Source organism: Symphodus melops (assembly GCF_947650265.1).
Source record: "Symphodus melops genome assembly, chromosome: 22".
Lineage (NCBI taxonomy): Eukaryota > Metazoa > Chordata > Actinopteri > Labriformes > Labridae > Symphodus > Symphodus melops.
Window position 1 is genome coordinate 5,371,287 of NC_136712.1, and position 23,720 is coordinate 5,395,006.

Sequence of the window (23,720 nt, forward strand, 5' to 3'; positions counted from 1 at the left end):
ACTTTTGACTAATATCACTTCAGAACTCGTTTACAGTGAAACACTCAAACAGAGGAAATGTTACTTTTGCTGTTCAATATGGTAAAGAAGAATAAATACATCAAACTGTGCATGGTCTAGTGTTTCATTTAAAACAAGTTTCAAGTTTTACTTTGAATCTGTCAAGTAAAAGAAGCCAAATGTTATAAAACAAACTTTATTAAACATTGTGTTGAGCATAGCTATGTATGAACATAAATAAATTACTAAATTGGTCACAAAGGTTACTGTCTGTGAGCAGAAGCACAATAGAACAGTGATTAACTTCGGAAAATAAGTAAATACTGTGCTTTTACCAGTAGAGGGCACTGCTGAACCATGAGTAAGTAAGATGTAAGCAAGTGAGATGTGAGGCTACAGAGAATTAATAGTTTGATCATCTTAATTCTAATCCCACTATAAAACATGAGCTGTAATGACAGATTTTGGCAGAGTTTGAAAGTGTATGACTTCAGTAGTATTAAATAAGTGCTTAATTCAGTCACAGTACTATCTATTGGAATGTTTGAATGCAATAAAAACATTTGTACAAATTTCTTATCTCCACTCAGCAAAATGTTACAATTCTTAAGTCTGTATCAAATTTCGTGAGCCATTATCCAACATTTAAAAGTTACAAATTACCTTTTGGCTTTTGACATTCTTGGCACTTAGACATTCACTAATGACCGCTTAAGAAAGCTCAAACCTCCGATGACTTTAATTTGGCAGCTAAAGGTCTTTTGTGGCATACAGGGATACCATGCCCTTCCAAAAAACCTTGACAGTCAACTTACTGTGCAGAGCACCCTTCTTGATAAGTCCTCAGTGTAACCCTAGTTTGACCAGATGGTCCTTTTTATAGATCAATAGTCTCACTGCAGATGCTTAAAGAATCGATTTGTCTGCAAACACTGATGAACTCCTCCTGTACGGAACGGTCTGCCTCAGATGACATGTCTAGGTCCAGGCTCTCCTGAGAGGCTGCACCCAGTGTTTGATAATTCCTCTGTGGGTCAGAATTACCTCCTTGCTGCCGAAGCTGTAGAGCCTGTCTCTCTGGGCTCTGGCAGAGGACCAGCGAGGATCCTCCAAGAGAGGCTCTGTAGAGAGAACAGGAGGAAGAGCTGTCTCTCCAACGTTCAGGAGAGGAGCAGCTGGAGGATGAGGAAAGCGAAGGAGATGGTGGAGCACCTACGACAGTGTCTCCTTGAGATTGGACAGGAGGGGCTTTGGGTATCGAGGTCATCTCTACACAGGAGGAGGTCCGATACAGGCCAGGGTCAGATGAAAGTGGGTCGCAGAGGCCATTGCTGGGAAGTGTGCCGCCGTTGTTCATTGATAGATCACTGCATCGTATGGGCCTTGTCGGGCTAAAGAGGCTCATTTGAAAGAGGGAATCACTGAAGAGTGCCTCGTCTATGCTGCGACGCAGGTTAATGGGTGAAGGTGGCCTCAGGTCTGTAGTAGAGTCACTGGTAAACGAAGATCCACCTGAGGGATCTCTGCCTCCTCCATCCTCAGGTTTCACTGAACCTTGTAAATCCATATCCAAGTCCAGGTCTCGGTACGCTAAGGCCCTGTTGCTGTGATAGAGGAGGTCAAGGCCGTTAAGACTGCAACCAAGCCTTTCATCCATCAGAGTGTAAAGAGGAAGGCTTTCTGTCTCTCCAAGTCCAACAGTATCGACGATAGCAAGCTTCTCATGCTGGCTCAGGTTCCACTGGTAGGTCCCGGGCAGGATCGGTGACTTGGTTGACAACAGCTCTGTCCAGCAGCTCCCTGCAGCTGGGAGGTGGTCAGAACAATAGACTGGTTGTGCGACCACCAAGGCTAAGGTGAGACAAACCCCAAGCTCACACAGCCTGCAGCTAAATTGAAAAGCCCACCAGGACCAAGGGTGAAAGACCTCCTCCCCACCTGCAACTCCTAAAGCATTGAGAATTGCATATAACTGCAATCCCGCACATGCTAAAGAAAACAATGCCGAAACACAAACAGTCACAGCAGCTCGGTCCCAGTCCCGGCTCTCAGCAAAAGGGCAACGGTTGTAGCGCTCAGCAGGGGTTGGAGATGTGTTATTCAGGTGGTAGATGTGCTTTGAGTCTGCTCGAACGTAGATGTAGAACACAAAATAGGCAGCAGACAAAAATGTGGCAAGTGTGACAAAGGCTCCACGGGAGAGAAGTGAAAGAAAGAGGCAAATGGGAGGCTTCTGCTGGTAGAGCTTTAGCATGGTCACTGGTCCAAATGCAGCGGCAAAGTGCAGGACAACAAGGCAGGCTAGGAAACACGGTCTCTGGAAGGCTGAGTAAGACAGCTGCATTCTTGAACGCATGGAAAGAAGAAGGAAAACCAGGCCAAAAGCTGCAGTCAAGCAGGGAAACGGAGCTTCGTAGAGCATCATTGAGGCTTCTGTGGAGGGTAAGCGGTCCTGGTGGCCGTAGGCATCATACAGGAGTGAAAAAGATCTGGTACAACCAGCGGCAAGTAAAAAAAGGCTTACCAGGGCAAAGTAGCCACATCCGGATGGACATCGTAGTGGCAAACAGAGCAGATTCAACGCTGAGGCTAGTGTTAGCATTGCAAAGGCGCAGCCAGAGCCGTAAACATGCGCCTCCCATGCCATGCCCCAAGCTGCCATTGCACTGTTCCAGTCAGTGTACAGTGGCACCAACATGGGAGGTGCTGGCATCAGGAAGGGGTTGATTGATTGGTTAGTGGCAGTGGCGTTCTGAGACGGCTTGATATCTGATGCAGTCGTGGAGTCCCAGGTGTCGGAGATGTTGCAGATCCCGGAGTGCTCCTTATTGCAGTCTGGAAGGAAGGTAATGTCGCTGTCCATCAGGCTGGACATCCAGTCTTCAGTGTACGGAGGAATATTGGCACTTTCTTTGGGAATGCCTGGAGGGAGCAGAAATTCAGTTTGATCAACATTTCTTTGGAAAATAGGAGCTATTGAAGTACAAAAGAGCAAGAAAATTCCTAGCATTGGAAATGGCTTGAGCTGTAAATATATAATTTTATATCACTTTAATGCATACTAATCATGTACTCATGAGAAAATATAAAAGTTTTAAATCAGCGTTCAAACTATGTGAGCCAGAAAACATTTTGGCACAGATCCAGGGTGATCCAAGCGTGCTTTCCTCTTAATGTGCTAATCCTGTTTAAAAGCTTGTAAGAAGCCAACTTCAAACAGAGTAGGGCCTAAAAGAAAAGGCAGTGGTCTGTGTGTGTGTTTTATAGATCAGCCCACTCAGAACCACAGAGCTAGGTTCTCTTGCATTACGTAAGCCATCTGGAGTTTCGATGCAAGAACGGTTTATGATGATTGTGTTGGGCATGTTTTAACACTGCAAAGGAAATGGGTTTGCTTTGGAAATGATGGAGTATACATATTTTTGCTTGAACATCACAGAAACACCTGCGAACCTCTTTTGTAACTTACATTTTTATGAAGTTCAAGTACTAAAGCGTGACTTGAAGATCCACTTCATAAAGGGTTATGTCTCACAGATGGTCAAAAACCCTCTAATCAATCCGTACACTATGGAGCATGTTTTTTAGCTTCTCTACATACGTGCGATCTAACGGTCACAAAAAGACCTTTAGTATAATAATGGCCATTCATAAACCTTGAGGGAAGCAGCTTCTAATTGCAGCCCTGTCATTAGCTCATATACACAGGCTCATCAGTCATTTTGCTGCAGGCTTATCAGAGACAATCACTTCGCCATAAAGAGCCAGGTGCTATAATGGACCACTGAGACAGGAACAAATGAACACGATAAACTGACAGCTCAGTAAATCACACAGCGGGTAGGTTCAGTGAAGTGTGAGCTTATAAATGTATTAAGTCCACCAGGCGTAATCTGTCTCTTGTTTGTTTGTCAGCAGAAATATGGAACATCTACAGGTCTGAATTTCATGTACTATGGTGGGTTGGTTTAGCACGTGCTGAGGAAGTACCTGTTACATTTTAGAATGGATCTTCGACTCACTAGCAAGCTACACATTAGGCAAAGTGCGTCAGCTAGAACAACAGCCATGTTTTGGAATGCTTCATATTTTTGGAAATAAAAAAAGGACATATAAAGAACGTGGTTGTATTTGCAAATATACATTAGACTACTAGCTTTGCAAAGTTCTGCACCTTTTAAATTCTCTTCTGGTTTAGAGATGCATTTTGGCGTGAAATGAGGGATCCTTTTACGCGTGAGGAGTTGCTTCAAACAGCCAAACAAGGTTGTCATAGTTTTTTTTTTAATACAGTAGAGAAAAAAAGGGTTTCAATATTCCCAAGGATGCCTGGAGAATACATTACATGTAGTGGTCATATAATGTGCCACTTTGAGAACTTAAATGTGCAGACATCAGTACCACAAAACCTCTAAATCTTTGTGTGTACGTTAAAGATGTCTAATGTGTTTCCCAAGTTAAACTAAAAGAGGAATTCATGCGGTTTAGCTTTTCTGTTTAACATCTTTCTCATCTGTCTTTTTTGCTTTTATGGGTTGGGTCTTTGAGTTTCCCATCCCATCCTGTCCTGTCCCCCTAATTCGCTCTTTTGTTTATGATTCCCCTTTAACACCCGCCTTTCAAAAGGGGAAACTCCCATAGGTGGGTTTGTTATTTTAAACTGGAACAGTTCTCATTGAATGGCCTGATTTCTTTTTTACAAGTCTTCTCACAGGCTTTCTGCTGTGTGGCTCTGCCGCTCTGATTTTTTTCTATAACTGTATAGATCAAACGCTGCATGGCAGCTGCTGCTTCCATTATGTTTTACATGGGAAGTTGTTTACAGTGCATGCTTTTAGCACTCTGATGTCACAGCCCTGCAGCTCTGTCAGTGGCATTTATCCGAATGTTATTCTTGTACACTTTGTGTCTGTGCATATTCATGTCTATTTGTTTATTTTCATTGTTGGACTCTTGACACAATATTGGACTCAAGTACACTCTGTAAAACAAAAGCTTTGCTATTTTCTTGCATCAGATCTTCAAAAGTGGAAGAGTATTTTCACAAGTGCTTTGTTGTAAACTTTGGCAATGCCCTGATGTCTGCCTGCCTTTGACAAACTCCTTATCATTTTACCTCATTCATCTCCTGACCCCAGAGCTCAATCACCGTCACAGCCTGAGATGAAAATGTCAAGGTTGATGAAATATGACCCTGCTGCCAGGTGTCTGTGCTTCTGCTTCTGTAGCTTAACACAGCAGTTTTACGGAATCCTGACATGCCTTTTGTAGCTTAATCACATCCTCAACAGCAGGGCAAAAACAAGAAATGATGATGTTTTTTCATTGATGCATTGTTTTTAATTAAACCCTTATGAATATTTATTAGAGAAAGTAAAACGGTGTTACAGCGGCTCCCTCTTGCATCTTTCTTATTATTGTCCTTTACAGTTTCTCTGAACTGTATTTAGAGCAAATATGGCTGAAAAAAGTGCGAGACAGATGTCTGAACATATTCTACATTCAGACCCTCACTGACACAGTGCTCGATGTTCTGCCAGAAAAGTAAAAGCAGTACAGCCATTAAGTCAGTTTGGCAAATGGACCAAACACACTGTTCTATACAGGCATCACGTAATATGCCTTGAGGGAATGACTGAATTATAAAAACAATTAATTATCAAGGAAATGTCCTAAACTGTCATGGCTTTTTTGCCATTAGGAAGATAGGTGGATCTTTAAAATGTAGTGAGAACCTATGAATGTCTTTGACAAATGGCATGGTTGTCCAACCAGTAGTTGTTTGGACCAAAATGACTTGGCCATCCAAAGTGCCGCTACCAACATGGCTTAAAGTCGGTTTTACTGATGATAGAATGAATCTTATCTTGTAGCACTATATTAAAAACACAGTAAAACTCTTGTGACGAGAGTAAGAACGTAAAGAGAGGTTATGTTCAATGTTATTAAAGGTTTAAACAAGGGTGTCAAATGTGTCCTTTGAGCTGCACTGTATGACTGCACTGACAATGTCATCCTGACAAAAGACACATTAGCTGCGTCGGAAATGTGGCTGATGTGTTAAACAAACACACAGCTGCAGGCATTTTTAATGTGGGAGCAGCTGATAAAGTAGGTAATGGTTCATTACAGTGTTGTGCCAATGACTTCTACATCCATATGTTTACTTTCCAGGGCGATGTTGATGCCCCTGAGTCAGCCTGAGTGGAAAACGTGACGGGTATTGAACTGGTGCTATGTTTTGTTTCCCTGCTCATGTCGATAAATGTCACATCTGAGCTGTCGGGCCAGCCAAGCGGGCCGCAAAGAGTTTGGTATTTGATGGCTACAGTACAAGGATGGATCAGAGCGTTACGTTCCACTGCATACTGCCTGGTCATCTGACACATTCCTGTGGGAACCACTCTCTCATGCTCGGCATAGAGACAGACATACTGGAAACTGAAGAGTCTGTGGGAATTAATGAATGTGGCCATTTTAACTGTTACAACGTCAATATTCCTTGAAGTATATTTTAAATGTGTCCTGTCCACCTGCCCAATATCAGTAGATAAACATAGTGAGCAAATAGCTTCAGGACATGGTGTTATATTTTGAAGCTATTGAGTCAAATTTTTGTCTCTAGAGTTGGAAAGGTAGAACCAAACGACCGTGAATACTAATCAAATGTTCACCAAGTGGCCAGGAACATACCTCCCAAATGATTTTGTTATGAGAGTAAATAAGGAACTTGCTTCCTAACAGTTTGCCTTATCAGCAGTTAGCAATTTGTCAATATTTTGCTATAACTTCTATCCACTGCCTTGACTTATCACTTCAGTAGAAGAGTAGCATAGTGCTTTGACCTGAATGCTAATGCTAGCAATGCAATCTGCTCACTGTTGAGGGTGCTACAAAAGAAGTTTAGACTGCATGATATTTACAGTGTTCAACATCTTAGCCTTCTTAATTTAGCACGTTGTCATGCTACGATTTGCAAATTAGTGCTAACAAAAAGATGTTAAAGTCTAGACCAGTAGACCAAAGGACACAAAGACAACAGACATTCCTACTGTAGCATGCTATGCTACGATAGCATGGCTTAATTTTTTTTTTGGCACAAGTCAATGAAGATTCTAGAGATGTATCTCTTAAGAGATGTATTTATTCATTTAAAAAAACAAAATGGCTGGGGCGACACATTAACTCGTGAATCTTCTTAACTTAACCGTGACTTAAGACTTAAGTCACGGTTAATTTCTAATATGAGGATTATGTTCATTTTAGTTGGCTGGTAAAAGCTTTTAATGGGTCTCTTCTAACACACATTAGTCGATGGACAAGCTGAGGTTAAAAAGGTTAAGAAAATAATGAATCTACATGTTTAATTGGCTGCATGTTGACTCTACATAATAAAACGGAGAGCTTTTTTCTCCCTGATTGCCTTGATTTTCAGCAATTCAGTAGACACTCATGGAGAAATTCAATCAGGCATAAGGAAGGAAGGAAAGCATAAGGAAGTTCCCGTCCAAATTTGAAGCACTTAAAGCAAAATCACCTGCTTGGGGTTAACAAAGGGTTTAGCTCGTATAATACCTCCGTAAGTTTGTTTACTTCCAGTCAATATTTTCAACAGATTTTTACTCCGGGGAGGGCTCATTTAATTGGCAGGCAGACTGACAGTCTAGTAACATCATTGTATTAATCACTCACTCGTGACACACCGAGCCACAGAGACCCCCTTAGTGTCTTTTCTTGAGCGACTGGAACATTTGACAGGTCTATTTCTGAAGATCACTTGACAACATCTGCTATTCTGGGACAAAGTAATGTGGGTTACATCTGCTCCTGTGAACTGGGCTGAGAGTGAATCTTTTAATAAATGTATTTGACCAGATGTCAAGTTCATGATGAAGGACTAACAGAGATTTGGTGTCCATAAATGTAAGAGGTTCAAACTGATGTTTTATGTGAACATATTTCCTTATATATTTTGTATATTCTTTATTGTCAACAAACCCTATGTAAAGACCAAATACCACCTCATCTTTTGAGCTTTCATACTAAAACTTTGGCCAAAGCCAGAGAAAGCTAATTCTTTTGTGCCATAGACCTCCACTGTTGTCTGAAAACAATTACCAACAGAACAACTCACCATAAGGGATAACATATTCTCTCATTTTTAAAAACAAGGGGAGAAACAAGATTTCTATTTGATCACTTGAATAGCAACTACATATTCATCCACGCTTAAAAGTAGTCGTTAAAAATGCATCATCCAGTTGCATGTGCAAAAAACCCCAATGGGGACTTTAGCGCCTGCCCTTCTGCCCGTAGATAAGACAACTGCCTTGGTGCTGGAGTCAATTACATTTGGCTATAAATATGCTACTTTATTTAAATTCAAATAATAATGAAAAACATTGAAACTTTTGGTAAAAGTGAGACACCTGCCCCTTTTTTTGTCGTGAAAAAATTCTTTGGGGCACTTAAACCAAACTTACTGTGACAAAAGCAGCACATAATCAACATAAGATGGGTCTGTGGTATGTGTTCATTCTAGATCAAAAATGTTTTGTGAATACCTCAATAGGTCTTTAAATTGGACTCTAAAGTCAGTTTTATACCCCCCCCCCCCCCCCCCCCCAAAAAACAAACAAACAAACAAAAAAAAAAAAAACTGCAACAACATACTGTTAAAGCACCAAATAAAAATTTGTGCAGAATTATAGAATTATTGGGTGTGATGAGTGCCATTTTTTCATTGGGCCTTGCCTGCCTTATCAAATGTCTGTTTACTGTATTTCCCTGATTATGCTTTCCTGTTTCCCTGACATTTGCTTTGAAAATACAGTTTGCGACTGTTGTTTTATCACTGAGAGGCTTCCTGTAAGTCATGATTGTCTGTTACAATTGTGCTTTGATTCATGTCACTTTTATTTCCACACCTAAACTAATTGAGACTGATTTGTGCAGCAAGTCTTCATTTTGGTCAACATTAGCTCAAAGTACTCTGCTGTCATCAGCCGGCACCCAATCAATACTTGTGTGTGCGTTTGAGTTGTAAAGGTAGCCATTGTCATTCGATCGATGTGCGTTTATCTGACAGACTGTACAGTGAAGATTTGTTTATGTGCTGGGCATTGTTCCCTGTTTCTTCTGTTCTCAGGAGTTCTCCAACAGCTTGAAAGAGCAGTTTTCTTCTCCCGTTGGAAGCAATTAGAGGCTCCAGGCAAAGCATGCAGTGTAATTGTTTTTCCCCAGTACTCTGACAGATTTACTGATATTGAAACAGCAACAGAACTCTTTATGAAACAAACAAGCATCCAGTCCTTTATGGTTATCCTCCTAGCAATATTGCTTGCTTGAAACAGATGGGATTTTTCACAGTGGTTGTTAAAAGTTGAAGGGCTTTGTTTGCTCACCTGTGCGCTGCGGCAGGGATGGTGTTAGCTGCTTAGCGGACGGCGTAGACACGACTGCCAACTCGGTGTTAATTTCCTCGTCTCCTGAAGGAACCCCACCTTCATCAGCCTCGTCATCCTCTTTATCCTCTTTGCCTGGTGGCTCTGAGGAGACACAGGCAGTGTAACCTCTGAGTGATCTCAAAGGAATACAATTTAAAGAAGACGACACTGCAGCTCTAAGCAGCCGGAGAAAAACAGATTAGCAAATCCTGAGCCTGCCAAAAGAAAGTTTAAACCTCCTTGTTCTCTGGTCAAAGCATAACTGAGAGTTCCCACTGCAGAAAAACCAAGGACTATATTTCTTAACCTAGTTCTGTCAAATGGATTGGCCTTTCTTCCACTTAGTTGAGGCCAGTCATCCACAGCACAGTCGTCTGGCCCTCTGTAGTCTAATTACATTGACATCCCGGATGCGTGTGTGCATCGATGTCCATCACAAATCCAGACCCCTAGTTCAATCATCTTTCTTCTTAGTGTGACAAAGTGGAGGAAAAACAAGGACAAGCCTTTCATACAGCGACGGAAACAGAGACAGAATCCAAAAGTAATGACTTCATCATATAGAGCTACAAATTTCTTTTCCTTTTGGTACTCGCGCAGAGTGTTTTCACACGTCAGCTCTCTGCACAAGATTTGTGCAGCAGTTATTCATGAATGATGGAGCAGATGAGATTTGGGTAACTTTCAGTGTGTGGGGAAACTGATTAGCTGATGGAGCTTGGGAAACCAGGTAAAGAGCTCATGGGTTCGAAATTAATATTAATAAATGATACAGAGGCATAAAGATGACTGGGAGGACTAATGAGCTGTGAAAAAAATCACAACAGCTATGAGGTAATTCTCGCTGCTATAATCTAGGTCATGCTCATGGTACCCGAGTTGATTGTTTCCAAAGTAAAATCTTCGTATAATGTTATTGCACTGTTGGCCTCCACACAGCTGGGGATCTGTCTCAGTTAAATGAGAACAAGAGTGATGTATGACAGATTAATACAGCACATAGGACTAAATATATGAACTTAAGCTTTAAATAGAAATGGGACTTTGCCTCTTGTTTTTAAAATGCATCAATTTGGAAGTGCCCTAAATATGTATTCTTTTAGGTCGCACTCCATATACGGAGGCTGCAGTCCTCAAAGCAGGCGGCCCTGGTGTCACTCTTTCTCAGTGCTCTTTCTCCCGATTGCCTACTCTACCCACTATCCACAAATGTTAAAGGACAACGAGTGTGCTGACTTTTCTGTTTTCTTGTAAGTCTTTTAGCGCTCGTGCACCTGAACATTTGTTACTGTTTGAGTGTGCTCCTTTTCTGCTGTTTGAAATGAAAACCAGGGTAGAGATTTAACACCTGTTAACACTACTGTAAATAAATTCATTTGCTAAAAGGTAGCCGAAAAAAATGTGTTTGCACAATAAAATTTGGAAATGTAGGGAAGATACTCAGCATGTAAATTACAGAAAAGATGGTTCAACAAATAATTTTGTAGTTTTCCCCAAAAATGCCTTCGTTTAAACTCCAAAAAGAAGATAATTTCTTCCAGTTATGGCCTCAGTTGATATCCATATTGAACTCACTTTCCTCCATTCTTTGCTTTTACAGTTAATCTGTTTGTTCCACATGTCAAGTGAAACAGAAGGAGACACACTCCTCATGTGCGGTACAGACACTCTGATCTAAATTCAATTAGAGCGGCTAACAAGATTGGCTACAAATGAGATATAAGGACAGCAAACGTGTGCTCAACCACTCAGTCACAAACAGTGGAAGTCATCACTTAAGCACATCACACGCATAATAGTGATGACCAGCTATTTGACTCCGCTGACAGTGTAAAATCAAAGCAAAAAGGGATGGACTTATTGAACAGCTCATCAGTCCTCATGTGCTGAAGTATAATTTGTATAATTAGTGCATGACCTTAAAACAGCTCAGTCTATGACGTGTTTCTCAGTTGAGGAAGAATACTTGAGGCAATGAAAGGACATGAATACCTACCTAAGATGAAGCCTAAATTGAATTTAAAGTAGCACCCTTAGCGGGTGAACTCTCCGAGGCAATGATGTCCCCTTTGGTGCCGTAGTTATTTTCGGAGGCTCCTCATTATCTTATGCCTCCAGAACTACTAAACAAACGATGATGTTGCACTCCATTACACTCTGCTTTATCTGCGTAAGCCCTGAGAGAGTGTGCCGGAGAATACATGCGTGGGTTTGTTGAGAAGACAGTAAGCACAGCGTGATAAGGAAGAAGAAGAAGGGGGGAAAAAACGAGCTGGATAGCAGCGCAGAACAGAGTTGGATGCTCATATTCAGGTGCATAAGTTGGATATCAAGGCTGAGATATTTTTATGGTTAACACACATGCACAAAATTGCTTCTTAATTCTAATTTTGCAAATTTTTCCAACATGTCTTTCTGTATATCAGTGTGAATAAAGGCTGGAAGTAAGTCAGATTGTTTAATAGCTACATATTTGCTTTACTCAGGGTAGTTCTGTCTAAAAGCTGTGAGTCAAATCCTAAAAACAAACAGGCCTCTAATCCCCTTGTTTTCTTAAAACACACAGACTCTTTATGATTAAAGAAGTCATTATGAGAAGATTAGCATAATATTAAGGCAACCATCGTGTTCCCTATTTGCCTCAAAGCTCTTTTAAATCTATACTAGGGCATCAGATAGTCGTGTCACATACTCTTTGACTAAATCTCCTCCCATAATCAATTTATCTGCCAGAGGATGTGCATTTGCCTTTTTCCTCTAGAGCTCAAATAAGAGAGACAATATATCCTTAATGGAAGGTGTTAAGGGTCTAGCCTTACTGCTGCATGCTAATACACTATACAGTAATGGAAACAGTGGGAGGAGGGAAAAGAAAGAGCAGAATGAAGATGTTTTAGTGGAAAATGTGCATTAGTCATAGCCAATGCTAAAGAAAGTCTATATTAACATACTGCATATCTCATCAGTTATTTCTCTTTTTTTTCGCCCTCTCTTCACATAATTGCCCTTGCTATCAGAAATTGGAGTGTCCCTTAGTAGAGGATTTAACACGTGCGGAGTGTGTTTTTTTTTCATACCTGACAGCCTCCTCAAGGGCAGCGCCGCGTAGCAAATGCTCTGTCGATTGATGAAAATCTAACCATGTGTGTGGTGTTGATGTTCAACTCCTCCAGCAGGGAACAGATTCACCCTTTGCAGCTTTGAAATAAATTCCTACACCTAGAACGATTATTCACACTGGGATAATGTATGATAATGCAGGGGTGCGGTGCTTTCATTTTGTTATTAGTATCCTCCTGTGTGTCCTTTGGCAAGGTGCAATCATTATGCAGAGCAATACCACTGAAAACACATGGCTAGGGTGCATAAAAAACCATCCTCTATTGGCTGTCATTTCTCCTTCAATGACAAAAAGCTTCTCTCTGACAAACCGAGACATTTTCGGCCTTCAAAGCAGCCACAACTGACACGTCTGTCCGTGGAGAGAAGTGACAGGGATTTGTGTTTGTACAGGGGCAAAAACAAGAGTGCAAAAGGAGAGAGGGAGGGGGCAGGGTGGGAGGTAGATGGGAGTCTAAATGGCAAGAAGCATGTTCAGCATCCATGAACAGCGACTGGCGAGCGCATGGTCCCACAGGAAAGGTGGTGGTTTCGCTGAGTGTGCGTTTGGAATACTGATACACAACAACAGCAGTCCTCCCCACACCCAAGCCAAGCCCCTCTCTGTCTGTTCTGTAAGCCAAAACAAGAGCAGACAAAACACTGCAGGGTAGACTAAACAGAACACCATCAGTTTCAAAGCAAGCAGGGAAAATGAATGTTGGAGATACGAAATTTGGAGTTGTTGCATTCCAACACTACAGAAAAAAATCTTTTACATTATTATTTACAAAAAGGGAACCTTTAATAAAGTGTTTGGTAAAGAGTATAGTTAAATGACTCAACAGCCTAGTTTTCCAAGGTCTATTGCTGTTGTAAATATGCTTGCCATTCCATCTCTACACGAGGTCCCTTGAGCAGCTGTTCTTAGACTTTTGATCGAATTAAACGTAAAAACAAGTCCTTCAAGTGTTCACAAAAAAAGAATTAAAAGATTGTGTGGCATCTCTACAAACTCAATCTGCAGAGGAAGATGGTTTCATATGATTGCGAACTCAGTCGATCTCAACATTTGAATTTTTCTAACAAAATAAAAACATTTAAAGTTAAAATCGAAAGAAACTGAGATTTTGAAATCGCTGAAACCTTTACATTTAAGAAGGACAAAAAAAAAATCAGTGATCAAAAATTACATTATGTACGTCAGAAGGAATACTACGGTTCGCATTTACTTTCATTAATGCAACAGAATGTCTATAGTAATTTAAAACGGTGGTAAGAAAATATAGCATCTAAAATCAATCCAATTTCATGTCAAGAAAAATATATAGTGTGTTGGAAGCATTAAAATATGGATGTTAATCGATGTTCTCCAGCAGAATATCAGTATGTCCTGCACATTCTAAGTGCAGACCTTATTGTCTGCATACATCCATTCAATAATCCCGCTTTTATCAGATGGACAGTGAGCCTCCCTGACTGAGAATAATCGACTCATCATTTTCTGGCAACACCTTTGACCCTACATGATGAATGTGTCTGTACCTGGTGGAGGACGTTCCACTGCAGGCTCATTAACCATACAGACACTAGACTGCCAACAGTGTTGGGGGATGGGCTGAAGAAGAAGGAGGTATTGGCTCAATGTCGAGTCAAAGTCTCCTGATACCTATAAGCTACCAGTGGCTGTGTTAGCTCAGCATATATCCTTTTCCTATCCTCTTTGGAGAACACAAATGTTAGTGCAAAAGATTTCCTTCTGGTCACTGATGTAATGGCAATGTTGGACTGGGATTTGTCTCGATTGTTTAAACTGGATGGTATGAATAACTCACTCGGAGTGATTGTGTAATGCTAAATTAAATTAGCGTACCAATCGTGCCAGTCAACAACAACACATCACTCAAAAATCTTTTTAACCATCCACAAAATATTGCACATCTTTTGATGCTTTATTCTCCATTCTCAATGTCATGTAACTATTAAATGGAATAGTTCAAAGTCTGTGGGAGATGAGCATTGGAAATACAATAAAGATGTTCAATCCTTTTGTACTTTAGATGGTTTGGGTTATTGTGCTGTGGAACAACTCCCATTTCTGAAAAGTCTCACGCTACTTGTCCATTGGATCAGTAGCTTTTTAAAACCAACACTGATTAATAGCACATTATATTAAAATACTCTGAGCTGTTTTATACAGCAACTGCACGTTCGAATAATCATTGCCATCATGTGAATTCAGGACTTGTTCTTGAAGAGAATTAACAGGGTTTCAACAAGGTCTGGATTTATGCAAATGTTCGACCTTTGACTTCTTACCATGTCAGAAACACAATCGATCACACTGCACTGTCTTCAGCCTTGTGGCAGCCACCCATTTAACCCTTAAAACCCGCCCCCATATGATTGATCACATCTATTGAGTCAATCCAGCTGGAATTGATTTGTTTAAGTTTGCTTACCTCCTGCTATTGAGAAGTTAACCCTTTGGCTCTGAGCTGTGCTGGTTATGGATTCCGGCACCAGTTTTGGATTGATCGCCATGGCAGTGGTGATTACCCCAAGCTGTTCCTCCACGGGCCCTGACCTGGCCTCAGATAATCCTGAATTGGTTTCACGCTCAGTGGGATGACGTTCTGTCATTGTGGCCTCTTCAGCTCGGAGGGTTATGATAACTGTAGTTTCTTGAGGATTTCTTACTAATATGGTTTCTGAGGAAGTAGGGTCAGAAGCAACAGGCCTCCGAGTGTGTCCGGGCAGTGTGATTTCAACAAGTCCTGGGATTGTTGTCGTGGTTTGGACTTCTGACCACGTCAAGGCGGTGGGAACTGTCGTTTCTGGTGCTATCGTCGAAGAGATTCTTTCTGCAAAGCCTTGAGCCTCCTCTTTATCAGTGTGTTCCGCTGGGAGGTGTTGTGTAGTGGCACCCTTGCTGGGCCCGGATGCCTGTGTGGTGCTCTGTGGTGGGTGGGTATGTGTTGCATTTTGTTCAGAACTGCTTGTGCTGGTGGGACTGATGGTGAACAGCGTGTTTCTGATAGAACTGCTCGTGGGAGAGTAGGAGTCTGAGACAAGAGAATCATTGTTAGTCTGCGCTGTGGTGCTGTGTGGAGAATCTGATGTTCTTGTGGGAAGTGATTCTGGTCTTATCTTTGTCACGCTGGTGAGGAACTCCTGAGCTGAAGTGGTGGTTGATTCAGAAATGCTCCAATCCCCTGAACCGTGATTCTCTTGCAAGAGGTTGATTGATTCTGTCAGACCTTTGGCGGTTGTGGTCAGCAAAGCCGACTTGTCTATTCCAGCTGAGCCGCCATAAAAGGGGATACGAAATGGTAATGAGGGGAGGGAAGGAAGTTTCGGCAGTTTCGGTCTCCACCAGGAGCCTTGTGTATCCTCAGATGGCTTTTCTATTGATGATGTCGGTCCCCAGAGGGCCTCCTCGTCAGCCACAGTCTGCTTGTGAAGTAATAAAAAACACCAGATGCAGAAACCCAAGGTCCGGAGGAGGCGAAGCATGCTGTCGACAGTGGCGAACGGATCGGTCACATGTTGTTCTTCATTCTCCTGCTCCCTGAGGCGGGCTTGGCTGACTCCGGGAAGAATGGCCTAAAAGACAAGAAAACACAGGACACTGAGCGACACACTTTCCATGCACTCTTGGACAGCTACATTTGAGTCGACGAAAACTTAATGAAACAAGCATCTGTTCAATTTTCTTTTCATCAAATATTTTTGGAAGGCCATGCATTGGGTTTTTTTTTTGAGTGTGACCTGATTTTTAGCTGTTTTCCAGACTGTAAATAAATCAAGTAAAGGAACTATACCACCCATTGCAAGACTGCTGAAGTTAGCAGTGGCTAAAAAAACATGTCACCAACCACAAATCACAACAGGAGCTCAAGTATTATGGACACACCATAATTAGTGGTGTCTTGTTAGATGTGGGGGTCAGTATTTATGTCATGCTGATGATAACATGCATGCTGTGTCGTAGTAGTTGGGCCCAATTAGAGGTCCTAAACCGAAAGATCTTCCATCCATATATAATCTATTTTATGGTCAAGAAATAATGTATGTGTGTGAAAGGGGTTGGGGGAGGTTTGAGGAGAATTAAGAGTCCGGGTTGCCAGCGTAAGAATAGAGGGACCTCTTTTTCTTTTGTGGAGCACCGAGTGGTTCAAAGTCACTAGCCTGTTGCCTCAGTGAAAAGACTGGAGCACCAAAGGAATTTCCCCTGTGAGAACAACAACCTGTATGCTTTAGCTGTACTTAACTCCCCGCTAAAGTGCCCCCTACCCAACAACCCACCCCCCAAGCTTTGGCCTTGGTCGCTTTCAATCTCAGATTTATTTGCTCTTCAAAGCGGAAGGAGAGAGATCTGTTTGTGTGGGAGTCGGAAAAACATCAATATTCACACGAATACACAATGCTTTTTATCTCCAATGTACTCACTCTCTATTATAGTATTATTTCACACTTTTTCGTCATTGTCAGCCTGTATCTTTCTCCGGGACATGTTTATTTACGACTCATATTATCCCTGCTATATCTACTCTCTAGAATTCTTTTGTACGACAACAACAGATCAATTCATCACTAGCTTTAGAGTCCACAGCTTGATCTCCCTGATCAGTTCTTGACCTGCCATCTCCCCTTCTGTTCCTGCCCGCAGGGATGAAACCAACCTATATACAGACACAGAAGCTGACATATAAAGACATACTTGCAGGGAGGGTCGAATATACAGCTTCCCACACACTCCCTAGCATTTTGACTGAACAGCATGAAAATCAGTTTCCAACAAGGTTTGGTTGTTTTTAGATTCCTTGTACGCTCATGCTTGCGCCAACCGACCCACACACAGTCACATTTGATGCGTAACAGAGATATTGTGGATGCATTCAGATCTGATTCTGCATGTTAGTGCAATCGTGTTCGCCCACATTTACTGTTGTTGTAGGTACATCCACATATGGAAACTTTATCATAGAAATGTTTTAATTTGCTGAAACTTGGGGCCAATTATCGCCTCGTCTGGATTGGTTTTATGTTGATGTCACACTTACTGATCCATTATTTAGACAGTTGGGAATATGTATAATTTAGTTCAGTTTTGGCTCCATCCTCACATTTCACATAAGTATCACTTTCACTCTGTGTCACCTGATGCAGTAAAAGGAAAGTCATGGTAAACAAATATGGATGGAGTTGATGTCAAAATGAACACCTTTAAGCATATTTTATTTATTTTTATTTTTTTTACGTTTGTGATAGAGCTTATTGTACATCCATTATTTGACAGTCTTTGGGGAAGTGAATGATTTTCCATTTTGTAATGGCCTTAATGCAATGTTTTTTTGAAACATATATTTTGTGTCTAAAACATCCAAAAAGTAGTTGAAGCTAAAGTTCATTGCTTTCTATGTTATTAACATAATTACAATTATTTACCATATAAATCCTAAAAAAGTGTTCGGTCAGTGAAATACTAAAAGGAAGAATGGAAAAAGCTACTATCACTTCTTTTACAGTCGCTCTGTTTGACTCCAAAACAAGTGCAATGTCTCATTCTTGGCTCATTACTCGTTTTGTGTTTTCCAGCTAGCTGTTTACTTTATTAATCTTTAGTTTGGTGCTGACTGTGGAGCATGAAAACAGAGTTTTAGAGCTTTTTGGTGAAAACAAATGTCTGCTGCAGCTGAAAAGTTACACAAACAAATAAACCTGTCAAGAACATAATCATAATGGATAGTATCATTTTTTTTTTATTTAAGAAATGAAGTCAATTATCTTTACTACCATTTCAGATGGGGTTTTTAACTTTCTCGTCACCCGTCGTCACTACGTCACTGCATGCCTGTTAGTGTAGGCATTGTCTGGTTTGACAGGCAGCCGAGGAACTATAAAAAAGTGTCTGTGGGGAATTTACAAGTCCCCTCTATTATTTTGCTGGCGTTTTGTCTCGCTGCTCCTGACAAAGACGGGGCCTGCCACTGTAGTGTGCTCAATGGAGCGGAGAGCGAGAAAAAAAGATGGAGGGGCAGAAAAGAAGGGCAGAGAGCAAAAGACAAGGGCAATAGAAGTAAAAGAGAGACGCACAAAGACACCATATTGACATTCAGCTGCAGTGTTCTAACTCCAGGAGAGTACACTCTGCAGCAGCCTGCCTAATGCTCAATTTAGTCTGTTGCAGAGCCTCTTTCATTAACTCTGTAAACAGACTCCTGTCATTCGATTTACCCTGTGTGAGTGCTCAACAGAGGCCCCCACTCACTCTCGTCTCCCAGGACCATAGCCATCTTGATCTCAGCTTTCAACCTGCCATACCATAATTCTCCATAGAAACTCTTTCATCCCACATTAATCTGACAGCAGTATTTAGATATAACAAGCCCCTCTGTGATCATAATGAAGCTATTGTTGTGGAGCTAACAACAACAGAAAGATGACGGTGGGAAAAGAGAAAAAGGAAAGAAGAAAATTCGAGGAGAAAAAAGAAATGTATAGACTGAATATGAGGTGTGTGTCACTCCTGAGTGATTGAAATGCACACTGAGGAGTGTCACATATGGAGATGAATTGACTGTGGCCAACGTCATTACTATTTAACAAACCAGCTGTAAGCACTGAAAGGCCTGAGGATCAATGACACAGTGCAGTGTAATGGAGTGATTTACGTGCCTGAAAATGACTACTGCTGTGGGTAAAGTATAATATATTTGTTTTTATGTGGGTGTGCATATTTACAAGCGCTAGTTTTTTTTCACTCTGCTTTATTTCCAGGGTCATTTGTTGCACTGGTAATTATATGTGCATCCTCCCACATGCTGTTTATTCCTGTATTTTGAAAAGCTGCTCTTTAAAATCACCGCCTAAATCTCCCCTCTAAGGAGTCAACTTATAGCTTTTTCCTGTTGTCCTCTCCTGACTTTGTCGCTATGCAGGTTATGTCAATACTGCACAGATTCAATCTGACTGGCCGCTTTAAGCCAGCAGGGATTTATTCTGCAAAAAGCAGCACATTTGAAGGGCTTTTCTAAAGTGCTAGGGAGCTTAACGTCGCAAACAAGTGTCTGATTATCCTTCAGTCAATCTACATATGTAGTTGTCATTTTGGTCAGGGTATACTTTTGTGAGAAAAAAAAAACACAGCAACACAAACAATACGTATCTTTGGTGTGTTATGACGTTTCATTCATTGCTCCCGCACAACCACTTTTACTCTAGTTGACCTTGTTGAATTGCACAATTCCAGATTGTGCTTATATATTACGGGATATTATTTTTTCATAGGTTGGAGCCTGTGAAGTGTTTTGTTGTTGTCCATCCCAACAACAAAACATATATATATATTTTAAACATTCTAGGAAAAACCTTAATTTGCTGACTTGAGTAAAGATAGATGAGAACATCCCCACCTCACTCATACCTAGAAAATACAGATACAATTTTAGACAGCTAGCTTAGCATAGTTAATGGAAATGGGGAAATTTTTCCGGGAATGACATTGAAAGCCAAGAAATTGTGCGGTGCATAATCACCTGTTGACAAGAACTTGTTTTCAGTCTTTAGCACAGACGTAAAGAGAAGCCTAATTAATGTAATGTTTTAATTACATAGCCATTGCTATTAGCCAGATTTTGTCATCTTGATTAGAGCCAGACAGTAGTAGTAGTAGAAGTAGTAGTAGCCAGTAGTTTTAAATATTAATTATAGGCTAACGGGCTCTTGTGATCACAATAAGGGTAAAAGAGTGGTATTGATCTACTTGTGTTCAGTAACTCTGAAAAAGGAAGCATCCTTCCATGTCAAACTTCAAATAATCAATTGCACTCCCACATGGATGAATGCAAAATGTAAAAAGATATATAAATACTATTCGTAAAAGTATTTCTTTTTATGTTTCAACAACCCTTGTCAATACTATTAAGCCTCATCAGACATCATTGTCAAGGTGATTCTCTGCATTATGAAGAGTTATGAAGGGCATATCCACAGTTAGAAATGGCTCAACCAGCTACAGTCAATAGTCCCTGGACATTACTGGACATTATTGACTGTAATGAGCGCTGTTCTCATGTCCGGGAATGGCAAAACATCTGCTCATGAATCTAAATGAGCTGCATCACAGGCAGGAGTCCAACAGGTTACGTATATGTCCTTTAGGCCTCACAACCAAACACTGTCCTGAGTCATGCTATTTACAAACAAGATTAATGCCTGGCTATTCTTACCTGTGGGGCTTTGTCTAGTGGTTCTTTGAAAAGCAGTTGTACAAATCCAGTTCTCACACGAATAGCTCGCACAACAATGATCTGTTTTGGACTTCTCATTTTTGTTAAAACTTGTTGATTCACTTTGATGTGATTTTTCCTTCTCCTTCAATCCCCAATGCCTCTCAAACCTCAACTCTGACCCTACTTTGTCCACTCATGAAACATATTCCCCGTGATTGAGAATGGCGTTAATTATGCCTGGCTAATGCTTATGTTCGCCCTCAGCAGTGAACCTGCAGCCTATAAAGGATACTCTGAAACGCAGGCGTTCCACCAGCTGCCTTTGCCATGGTGACAGCTGAAGCCAAAGACGTCTTGCTAATCCGGCGGATTTGAGCACCTTTTGGTCTCCACTAGTTCCGCATGTGAGAGTGTGTTGCACTCACATGCAAATGTGCAGTGACAGACACACAAACATGCATGCTTACAAGAGCTTTACTGCATGATTTGCTAACACTAAAACACAAACATATTTATGCTAAACTGCAATGATTGAAAATGTCTGTTTTTTTAATTAAAGCTGCAGATTCATTTAAATTACAGATGTTAACATCTTCACCCAGACCCACTGACAGACTCATTTTTACCTGTAGGTTTAAAACATGATTATTTTCTCTGCCTCCTCGTCCAAAGAAAACAAGCCTTCGCACAAGTGTTCAAGGTTATACATTATGTTTTTGTCATTTTGTTTACCTTAAGATGCAGATAGACTGTGTTTCAAAGCGTGTTAGAGCATGCATGTTGGACTCACACCAACCCATCACATCCCCGCTTCTCGCTGCAGGAGCAGCTGATAACACACACATACAGAAAAAGAGAGAGAGAGGTATAGCTACAGTATGAGTACAGGCAGATGAAAACATGCCAGCTGCTTACCTTCTCAGATTTCTGGAATAAGATGAAGAATCCAAATCCAGCTGTGTGTGAGTGTATGTGTGTTAGTCTGTGCTGCTGCAGGAGCGACCGTCTTTCTGAACCTCTGTAGGTTCGTCTGTGTGGAATTGAGTTCCAGTCTCCCTCCCTCCCACTCTCTCTCTCTTCCGCGCGCTCTCTCTCTCTCTCTCTCTCTCTCTCTCTCTCTCTCTTCCTCTCGTCGACTCTATCTCTCTCACTCACTGCATCAGTGGTCCACTGCTGTGTGGCTCCCGTCACAATGCCTGTGGTCACACCTCACCAAGCAAATTGTTCATTAGAGGAGACCAGCCAGTGCTGTGGACACTGGGAAACAGAGTCAGGCATCAGGATACAATTTATTATGCTAACATGCTGAATATAGCATACACACTTTATTATGCCAACAAGCTGTATGGTGGTAAAACTTTGACCTGTAATTTAACGTAAAGTTTGTGGGTTGCCAAATAAACCCAATGCTTCATTCAGAACACCAAAAGTGTTTAGTCCATGTTTTAGAAGTTTGGTTCCGATACTATTGGACTTAATAAGAAAGCTCCGGAACAAGTCCAAACGTTTCCATTTTTTTTAATTTTCCCCCTAAACAAAATAACAATGTTCTGATTCTGAAACCATTTTTAAAGGAACTTTTCCAAGGTGAAGTGACTGTAGTCAATATCAGTTAAAGTTGGATCTGAAATATAACTAGGTAGAGGGGAAGATGATGGTTTCAGTTGAAGTAACAGCTTGGATGGAAATGATTGTGGTCACCGTTGAAGGACACGAGCCATGACTGACTGAATGATAAAGTAATCCTGTCTTGCATTTGTGTTTGTAAATCACATTTAATACAAATGTGAACAATGTGATAGCATAAAATTCTTTCTCTCTTTCTCCGGTTATCGTTACTTCTACTGCGAGAAGGCTTCATCTCTTAAAAGTAGTCAATTGACATTTAATGGAAATCTTCCTGTACTACTGATAGGGCTGTTTTCTTGGAAGGGAAGTCTCATTTTAGAACATTAATAGACAATCTGAAAGGCCAACAGATGAGCAGAGAAAACCAAGTTTTCAGCAAGTCAAAAGTTTAACAAACTTAATTTGGAGGCACAATCAAAATGGAGTCCTGTAGGATAAGTCAGACATGAACCGGGGACAGCAGTCTATTCACTGTAGTAGATTGATACAGAACATACTTTGAGTAAGATTTTGCATAAAGCAGTTTTTACAATCTGTTGTGATTGTCTCAACCCCTGGGTTGGTGGCTACCCATGAAAGATCAATCGTCTTTTGACAAAAGCCAATGGATTGGTGTATGGCAACATAAAAAAAGGTGAAGGTAAAGATCATGGTAACAGTTGTCATGGATGCAAAAGTTGATTTGCAAACACTGTGGTTGTCGTCGTTTTACTTTCCAACATGTTTTAATATTGGTAAGCTCCTTCTTATTTAAGCATTAAATGTTGACATTTGACACTAATTGTGAGTTACATAATTGTCCAGCGTAAGCGTTTCCCTTTGGAATACTTTGCTGACAAAAACAAGACCCACAAAGTACATCCATAAAACATCTGTTAGTATTTTTGATCCCATCCAAACTCAAAACAACCCACGTCATATCCTACAGAGTTGGCATGGGGTTGATGAGACTCACCTTTTGCACAGTTTAAATCATAATTCTTCCATTAACTTTCATCCACTTACATTGAAGGTATCCAGTCCATGGAGGGTGGTCCTTCCGGACACCAGCTTCCCCCCATTCCCCTGACTCTATTTAATCCCCAGGAATTTCTCAAATATAGAAACAATCAGCACAAGGAAACATAATTTTCTGACCTGTGTTTGAATGGCCCTGCCTGTGATGAAAGCCCCTCCCCAACTCATCTCAGTCCCACTGGTGCAGGGAAGATTGCCGTAATAACATGCGTGACCTTGACTCTACTGCTATTCTTACCACTTTTACTTTTACCCTGGTGAGATAAAAGAGGAGTGTCCCCACTACATGGCT

At 41.1% G+C, this 23,720-nt stretch overlaps 1 protein-coding gene across 2 annotated transcripts; it reads right to left on the reverse strand.

Moving 5' to 3' along the window:
- Nucleotides 1-180: 180 nt before the first annotated feature.
- prrt4b (proline rich transmembrane protein 4b) lies at nucleotides 181-21,825 on the reverse strand. 2 transcript variants are annotated; one of them, XM_079335086.1, is made up of 4 exons: nucleotides 21,698-21,825; nucleotides 15,008-16,151; nucleotides 9,405-9,548; nucleotides 181-2,922 (listed from the first exon to the last, which is right to left on the reverse strand). In XM_079335086.1, exons 2-4 carry the CDS (start codon nucleotides 16,059-16,061, stop codon nucleotides 878-880), a joined length of 3,243 nt encoding a protein of 1,080 aa, XP_079191212.1. In that variant the 5' UTR covers nucleotides 16,062-16,151; nucleotides 21,698-21,825; the 3' UTR covers nucleotides 181-877. The 2 variants fall into 2 exon arrangements, with proteins under 2 accessions (XP_079191212.1, XP_079191211.1); XM_079335085.1 differs by having other exon boundaries at nucleotides 15,008-16,135; nucleotides 21,683-21,825.
- Nucleotides 21,826-23,720: the final 1,895 nt, after the last annotated feature.